The sequence below is a fragment of the Gymnoscopelus microlampas genome (assembly GCF_963454915.1).
Source record: "Gymnoscopelus microlampas genome assembly, chromosome: 5".
NCBI lineage: Eukaryota > Metazoa > Chordata > Actinopteri > Myctophiformes > Myctophidae > Gymnoscopelus > Gymnoscopelus microlampas.
This window is the reverse complement of record NC_139942.1, coordinates 28,308,290-28,317,419: the sequence shown is the minus strand read 5'-3', so window position 1 is coordinate 28,317,419 and position 9,130 is coordinate 28,308,290. Positions and strand designations below refer to the sequence as shown.

At 42.7% G+C, this 9,130-nt stretch overlaps 1 protein-coding gene across 10 annotated transcripts in view; it reads left to right on the top strand.

Annotated features, from left to right (window-relative positions):
• Nucleotides 1-8,364, top strand: part of pde4ca (phosphodiesterase 4C, cAMP-specific a) — a 74,573-nt gene extending 66,209 nt beyond the window's left edge. For all 10 annotated transcript variants that reach the window (XM_084057719.1, XM_084057717.1, XM_084057715.1 and 7 more), the window contains 8 exons: nucleotides 58-230; nucleotides 1,136-1,234; nucleotides 1,347-1,511; nucleotides 2,246-2,345; nucleotides 3,123-3,277; nucleotides 3,391-3,513; nucleotides 3,867-4,049; nucleotides 4,443-8,364. In XM_084057719.1, coding sequence (XP_083913845.1) covers nucleotides 58-230; nucleotides 1,136-1,234; nucleotides 1,347-1,511; nucleotides 2,246-2,345; nucleotides 3,123-3,277; nucleotides 3,391-3,513; nucleotides 3,867-4,049; nucleotides 4,443-4,949 — 1,505 coding nt within the window. In that variant the 3' untranslated portion in view covers nucleotides 4,950-8,364. The remainder of the gene's footprint in view (nucleotides 1-57; nucleotides 231-1,135; nucleotides 1,235-1,346; nucleotides 1,512-2,245; nucleotides 2,346-3,122; nucleotides 3,278-3,390; nucleotides 3,514-3,866; nucleotides 4,050-4,442) is intronic.
• Nucleotides 8,365-9,130: the final 766 nt, after the last annotated feature.

Sequence of the window (9,130 nt, the reverse complement as noted above, 5' to 3'; positions counted from 1 at the left end):
CAAAGTGTGTGAGGGTGTGTCAGTAACACTGTGCCTATATGTGTTTCTGTGCCACAGAGAAGCAGCATGACATGGACATCATGTCTCCTCCCACCAAGGAGAAGGACAAGAAGAAGCGTCCCATGTCTCAGATCAGTGGGGTGAAGAAGGCCACCCACAGCCCCAGCCTCGCCCCGTCAACCATCCCTCGCTTTGGGGTCAGCTCCAGCAAGGAGGGGCTCCTAGCTAAGGTACAGTAGAGCACTGGTTCCCAGACTTTTTAACTCCAGACCCAAAAGAGAAATTGGATGCCTCCCCAGGACCCAAACTAGTGACAATAGCAGATCTACATGCTCACAACTCGTTGCGATGCGACGCGTTGTGAGCTTTTTTATTTTTTATTTAATGAAATGATTTATTCATTTATTCTAATTCATGAAAAATTCATTTTCAAAATTGTATTCAAATTTATTTTAAAATGTTTTGAAATAATAATAATAAAAAAGAAAATGTAGGGAACAAAAAACAAATGGATATTTATTTACTCGTGACCCACAAAAAAGTGACCACGACCCAATGTTTGGGAAACAGTGGGTGCAGTAGAGGGCCCATTTAAGAATAAGTTACTGATTAGCAAAAGTTGCCAAAATGTCTTTAAAACTGCTTAAGTAACTTTTATGTCCTACCCGGGTTTTGGACCCAGGCGCGCGGGTCCCCCGTGCAAAGTGCCAAAATGTCTACTTTTGAGCTCCAGTTTGAAATCCAGTTTGGGCTGAGGATAAATTGGGATTTGACCTTCATGAAATGCCTCTTGTCAACCAGTAGTGGTCCTACCCGACCACAGCTTCTTCTCAACAGAAGAGCAGGTAGACCAACTACTACCACTGCAGTTGTGTTAGTTATATTGTATTAATATACTCTTCTTCCCGAAAGATTGGTCAAAATAATGTTTTATTCACGCACAAAAAGGTTGGCAGCTTTAAGTAATTTGAAAGGCGTGACGCACCTTTCAAATGATTGCTGGCGTTAAAGAGTTAATGCACATCAGGCACAATTTTTCTTAATGAAATTGCTACGGAACCCTTTATGTACAAATCTCTGCTATGCCTGATGAAAGATTTTAGTCCATCTAACAATGCCTCTCGTTCTCTGTTAGGAGTTGGAAGACATCGACCGGTGGGGCTTGGACATTTTCAAGGTGTCCGAATATTCCGGGAACCGCCCACTTACAGTCACCATGTACACCATCTTCCAGGTAAATGAATGAATGAAAGCATGTGCGAGTGGAAGGATGAGGCAATCAATAAACAAATAGTTTTATTTTTACCTTGACTGACCGTGTCGGTGCCCTGCGTGTGTGTGTTTAGGAGCGAGACCTGCTCAAGTCGTTTAAGATCCCAGCGGACACCTTCATCACCTTCATGATGACGTTGGAGGACCATTACCATGCCGACGTTGCCTACCACAACAACATCCATGCTGCGGACGTAGCACAGTCTACACATGTCCTGCTTGCCACGCCCGCACTGGAGGTACACAGAGCACCCTCACACATGCTATGCTGCCCACTCACTAAGACATGCACCCAGGGGTTGCTTTGTTAACCACTTAAACCCTATATAATTTACTTTGTCATACATCAAATACTGAAAATAGCAGATCTACAAACTTACAATGCATTGTGATGCAACTTGTTGTGACTGTGAGCTTGTACATCTGCTATTTTTGCTATTTTTGAATAAAGGAAGTGCCCACAATTGGAATGCCAGAGCTAATGTGGTAAACATACATTTTGAATTAAATTGTGATATGATGTGATGTGATATAAACATAAATATCAAACATCAGACAGTCTACATTTCACTGTAGGAAATGCATGTATTTAATTCAGTCTGAACAAAAGCAGAGTAAAAACATATCCTTACCGGATTGCTGGCGTAGCGGTCCGGGCACCTAGGCTACAATGGCATAAAAACCTGTGTGTCGCAGGTTTGAGTCCCGCTCCCGACAGCCTTTGCTGCATGACATTCCGCATCTCTCTCCCCCATTTCCTGTCTAATACACTTCACTATAAAAGGCATAAAAAGCCCAAGACTAAAATCTTTAAAGAAATTCATAAAAATTAATGACCTAAGGAGGGGGGATCATCCTCCCCTCCATAAACCCCCAGCACCCATCCATACCCCCCAGAAAATGGAACCCTATGTGAACATGATGAGCACTTCCATGGAGTCTTACATCCCTTCCTGTGTGTGATTTGTTGCAGGCTGTCTTCACTGATTTAGAGATCCTGGCTGCTCTGTTTGCTAGTGCCATCCATGATGTTGACCACCCTGGTGTCTCCAACCAGTTCCTCATCAACACCAGTGAGTAGAGATACGAAAAGAGGCACAAAAAAAAAAACATTAGCAATTCTAGCTGTGTGTATGTGCATGTGTTTGCACAAGGTTTATGTATTCCATGAACATACTGCACGCATGTGCAAAGGCACCTGTCTATAACCGTGTTCGAGCGGGCCTGCGTATCAGGACACTAGTCCAGTGATTCTCACCTTTTTTTATTTCAATAAAGACATAGTTTGATATGCAGTCACTCACGAATCCCCATTTGATAGAAATGTATTCTGTTGGACCACATTCTATACTGTAAAAACCTTATAATAATAATAATAATAATATCTCTTTATATAGCGCTTTTCTGAGTACCCAAAGACTCTTTACATGGGGGTATGAGAAAACATCAACGAAAAACAACTTTATTGGGGGGAAAAACACTAAGAGAAGGCTAAGACTGGAATAAAATCAATTAAAACAGTGGAATGAAAAGGGGGGGGGGGGGGCTGTGGAGTTAGTTGGGGAAAGCATAATTGAAGAGGTGGGTTTTAAGGGTGGTTTTGAAGGTTTGGAGGGTGGGGGCATCTCTGAGAGTTTTGGAGAGTGCATACCACAGGATTGGGGCAGCAAAAGCAAAAGCTCTATTGCCCCAGGTCCGGTACCTTGGTATTAATTTAACTCTGAGACAAATCCTAATTTGGTTAAATTTGTACACTCTTGGAGTTACAGACCTGTAAGGGTCCATTTCATTCCATATTGAGAACCACTGGTCTAGTATTTAGCTAATGCTTGTACCGGTGTTGTCTCCAGACTCCGAGCTGGCCCTCATGTACAATGATGCGTCTGTGCTGGAGAACCACCACCTCGCTGTGGGCTTCAAGCTGCTGCAGGAGGACAACTGTGACATCTTCCAGAACCTCAGCAAGAAACAGAAACAGTCGATGCGCAAGATGGTGATCGACATGGTAAGACAGCTTATGAACGCTAAATGCAGTGTTCCACTGAAATCTTAGTCAGTAATATAATAATAATAATAATTCAATTATCTTCTTTTCTATGGATCTTTTGGTGTCTGCAGGTTCTGGCTACTGACATGTCTAAACACATGAACCTCCTGGCAGACCTGAAGACCATGGTGGAAACCAAAAAAGTCACCAGTCTAGGAGTGCTACTGCTGGACAACTATTCCGACCGCATACAGGTAACCCTTCCTTCCTTCCTTCCTTCCTTCCTTCCTTCCTTCCTTCCTTCCTTCCTTCCTTCATTCATTCTTTTCTTCCTTAATCATTCCTTCATTATTTTCTTCCTTTACTCACTCACTTGCTCATTCATTCATGTTTGATTCGTTGTTATTTGATTAGTCAGTCAGCACCTTCACAGGGTCAGGGTGAAAATAACTGACATAAAATCATAGCAGTCAGGTCACTCATAAATCACTGTGGTTCAATTTGTTGATATAAAATTAACTGTTCCACACAAAACTGCTGATGTTTTATGTTGCGTGTAAAGATGTCCATATTCTATGTTCAAACTTGTATTGTCCCCCTGGCTTAGGTCCTCCAGAACATGGTCCACTGTGCGGACCTGAGTAACCCCACAAAGCCCTTGGAGCTTTATCGGCAGTGGACGGACCGCATCATGGTAGAGTTCTTCACCCAGGGTGACAGGGAGAGAGACAAGGGCATGGAGGTCAGCCCCATGTGTGACAAACACAACGCCTCTATTGAGAAGAACCAGGTACAGACCCTGCTATACTGTGGTCTTCATGCAGAACTCCCATGTCATACTGTATGTCACGTTGCACGTCCACACTCGCAGTCATAAGCCCTGTAACGAAGATACACTAACATGCCCGATTTATACTTAGTTGTATGATGGTATCACAGGTTGAAAATAGCAGATCTACAACCTCTTGTAAAGCTTGGTATTTTTAGCATGCGACGCTGTCGTGCGACGCAGTAAAACTAGAGCCATACATCGTTACTGAGTGGAGAATGAGATGGAAAAAGCATACAGTATGGCATTATCGTTAAATGGGAATAAAAACAAGGTCGGTTATAGAAATAATAATAAAATACAAATATATATAATGTCCTATTGCCCACCCCCCACCCACCCTGTCTCTCCTAGGTGGGTTTCATCGACTACATTGTTCACCCGCTCTGGGAGACTTGGGCCGACCTTGTGCACCCCGATGCCCAGGACATCCTGGATACGCTGGAGGACAACAGGGAGTGGTACCACAGCATGATCACACACAGCCCCTCGCCCACCCCGGAGGGCCAAGAGGAGGCGGACCTTCCCAGGGGAGCCTCTGTGCTCGGAGAAGGGGGCAACGGTGGTAACTCGACTTCCACGGACAAGTTCCAGTTTGAGCTGACATTGGAAGAGGAAGGAGAATCTGACACAGAGAGTCCCCCCGAAGAGGAGGAAAGGTACATTGCCAGGGGGAGCACAGGCCTCTCCATACCTGATTCTGAGGGTAGACTTGAATCCCCATCTACCACTCCTGTCCCGCTACCCAAAATGGTTGCCTCCGGTGCGGGCAGGACGTTTTCCTTAGACTCAGACAAAGAGGACAGAGAAATGGACAGGGAAGGGAGTGCCGGGGCGCCACACTTCAAGCTAGGCACATAACACCATGGTGGCTTTTTGTACTTTTGGGCCTTTTTTTGGGGGGGAGGGTAGTTTTTCTTTATTTTGGTGCCTCGTCCTCCCTCACTCCCATCGAGTCAGTGCTGCAGCCACCTCTGAGAGACAGAGACAGAGCGATAAGACAAAGCGGGGAGGGGAACGCGAGCGGCAGACGTGTGTGGTCGTTCAGGAATCGTGCGCAGAAGTGTGCAGCGGTCACCTCGCACTGGAGAAGGACAGAATGACAGAGTCATACTGTTCCCTTAGTTGCAGTTGAAAAGAACAGGAAACCAAGTTTCTGGCTGGTCTTTTGTATGGTTGTCTTTTGAGTCAGACATTCTTTGCTGTGTGGGTAGAGCAAAGACAATAGGAAGCAAAAACTAAACACAAACAAACACCTTCCATTTTTACCAGCCACCCCAAGGTCTACCACAACAAATGAGAGAGTTGTCTTCCTCTTTTGGACTACAATATGTGTGACTTTTATGAAGAATGTGAGGAATTGATGAGTGGACATACTGTAACAATGTAGGTATTTTAAGACACCACGCCAAACTTACATGGCATACAGCGACTATGCTGTGTTGCCAGGCCTTTTTGAAGTCAGTCTGTGAAAGATATCATCTTTTATTTTGTTATGTAAGTAGAAGAGACAAAACATAATAATAGCAAAGCAAATAAAGAAGCAAACAAAACAGAACAGCGCAGTAGGGACCTTTGGGTGATTTTATGAAGAGGCTGTAGCTAAACATCTTGAGTGATGCCATCATTAATATTTTCCAATCCTTTCAACTGGTGCCACATGGCAACTATGGACACCAGGCAGTAGGTTTGGATGAAAAATAAGACTACAATGCATTTTGTTTTGAGGCTTTTATTTGGTTCAGGCTTGTGTTTTTCCCCACTTCACTAATCCTGACCTCAACTATTATATTGACAGCAACAAAACAGATCTTGGATCAGTATTGACTAGGAATACCATAGGAATTCCCTCCAGAGCAGTGTGTAGCATGCACACATGGTGCCTCCTAGTGTTGAGTTCTGGTTATGGAACTGGAGGCAGGAGGACCTGTGCTGTTTTGCATGTATGGAAAACACATTCAAAATGGTGTTTTGTAGTAGGGCTACCCACACCAGTTAGGCTACTGTTTGTTATAATTTGACCACCTCTTTGTTTATTTCTATTTCAATCTCACTAATGTTGTGTGTATGTATGTATCCCTGATTGTTTTTGGCACTCATTTCCTCAGTTTGCCTTCACATTTTAGCACTTTACTGTTTTTGCTCATTGCCACTCCCCGTCAAGCTTTTAAAGGCATGGGCCAAAACATGAACATAATTGGAGGCAGATGACTGAGGAATAGATTGTCATTGGTGGTGAAGCAACCAGCACATACCTGCCTGTCATGTGTAGACATTATAGTCAGAGTGAAGCTTAATTTGTGCTTTGTCGCATGATGGTGTCGCTCACTTGATTTTTGGCAAGTGACACCGTCCTACGATGAAGTACTGTTTGAATTAAGCTTTACTCTGAAGGACGGTGGAGCAATATAAGTGCTACAGTACTACTACAACTTTTGTGCCATCCTTTCAAATTCATGGCTGTTACTGCAGAACATGTTGAACGTGTCATCCACTTACTCAGGTACCACCGTTGCTAATATAGTACAATTTTGTAATTCAGCGGGTTTGTAAAGTATATATTGGGAGAATTTCATGAATAGGTTTATGAGGAAATTTGACTAAAGAGTCAAATTGCCATCATTCTAACGGCAGCTTGCTAAGGGACACTTTGCTGTGCCAGATTCTTTTTTTTTTCCCCTCCCCATTTTGTCATTGATCAATATTCTGCTCTTCGCAGGGACATTGCCAATGACAAAACAAGTGCCAAGCAAGCATGACATAACCCGTACTGTAATTTCCATTTTGCCACTGGCTACTTTCCATCAATAACTGACTAAGTTAGTTGATTGTCGCACCCAATGTGCCAATCTGACCCACAGTGACTCTTTTTCTGTTACCTCCTCTCCAAACAATAACTGAAAACTGAAATTGTCTTAAAAGACATGGTGTTGTTTGTGCGAGTGAATGACTGACTAATTGGGTGGACATTTTGATGTATTTTGTAAGAGGAAACAAAAAAAAAACCAAAGCACTTTGTATGGTACATTTACAGCTCTGCACTTCCAGTATGGCCGTACAGTTGAACGTGTGTAATATGACTTTCATAGTATTCTGTCTTTCTGTTCGCATGTGGGTTTGATAACTATGGTCGATTCTTCTTATAGCATGGGCTGGACCACTGCAGCTCGCTCTTAAACAGATGCCGTTGGCGTAACTAAAGCTTTTATGACTATACAACAATTATGTTTCTCATGAGAGATGCATGACATTGGCTGCCAGATTCAGCAGAAAGAACAGGAAAGAGAGTTCATATGGTATAGAAACTTAACCTGTGGACAACTGTCCATATCTTCACTTGTTGCCAAAATCATGTTAAATCACGTTTTTATTGGATGAAAGACCTGGAGATGTTGTGTTCCCGGAGCCTTATTTTCAGCCACACAGTTTTGTTTTGGTCATAAATGTGTTGTTATCTGAAATGCTGGAGAGACACTTGTTCCGATCATACTGTAACTACAAAGAGCAGCACACAGACCAACACTCACGATGCCTTCCACTTACAATAACTCCACTAACGACTAAATTAGCAAAGCAACGGCTTCACCAGCATCAATATGACATATTTGCATAAGGACTCTCTCTAAGTGACACTTGTTTTATTTTGTATATTTTCCTCACAATGCTTTATTATGTACAGTTTATTTATTATTTCTATATCTGTCAGAGATGATGAAAGGTTTGATTTTATTTGGTCAGAGGCCTAGTATTTATGTAGCTGTGGGAGTAAGTTAAACGGGAAAGATTTAGACTACTACTCAACCAGTTTTCTTTCCCTTTGATTTCTGTACTTTCTGCCAGTTACATTACACCTATAAGCAAAAAAGAAGGAAACAAAATACTCAGACTTTCAGGTATTTTCTAGGTAAAATTGTGCAGTTACAAAGATAGCCTATTTTTCTGGGTGTTCTGAAGCAGTTGTCTCTTCTTATCTTCCCTTCTCTCCTGACCTGGTCAGAGCTTGTATTTATGAGAAAACCTAAAGTGAGAATTCTGATCTGAGGACAGTTTGCCTCCTATGTCATAGCATTGCTTAAATGGTCAAATAGAAAAGAGTGGACCAGTCTTAGAAGTTCTATGAGTACAAGCCAAGAATTGATATTCTGCAGCCTTGACAATCCACACACTGCTCTTTTACAATGGGTGTGTTAGCGCTATCTCTCTCGCTCTCTCTGACTGTAATTGTACATGCCTGACTACATCTTGCCAATAAAGGAAAGACTCTTCATGCTTTTGATATCATGTATTGCCGATTTTTTTTCTTTTTTCAATTTTGTTTTGGGACATACTTAGTCCAAAACATTGAAGTACTGAGATAACTTGTTGTTTTTCTGACAATATGCATGTCTTTATATAGCCCCATGAAATGTATGTAATATCACAGCCATTCTAGGGCCAGTCTTTATCATTCTCTGAACTGGATAGTAAAAAACAAACAAAAAAAACATTTGCCTAACAGCAAGCACAGCAATTATTTAAATAATGACTAATATAAAACCCCTGAATGATTGTTTTATTTTACGTAAATGCTTATTTTATTTTATCATGTATTTCACAGATAATTTTGCCTTCATCAATAATCCCGAATATATTATGATGTGTGTGGGCTTGGCCCTGCGAAAGTTGAGCAGACGTTCACGTTTCTGATTGGCTCCTCAGACCGCCAGTCATTCTTATAGCCTACATTTATACTCCGTCGCACGGACGGTGTCGCATGGCAAAAATAGCAGACCTCCAAGCTCACAACGTGTGGCCCAAGCGCCGTGCTGTGAGCTTGGAGGTCGGCTATTTTTGACGCGCGATACCGCCGTGCGACGAAGTATGAATAGGGTTTTTTAAAGCTCCACCGTGGTACCCGCCCAGTGGGAGGCTGTCGGTCTCGGGGACTCCCTCTTTCTTTGGTGTTTCGCCCAGGTGGCCGTGGTCATATGCCTAAACCTAACACTAACCTCACCAAGACGATGCCTCAAAACCACGCCCACCTGGTCGAAACACCAGAGAAA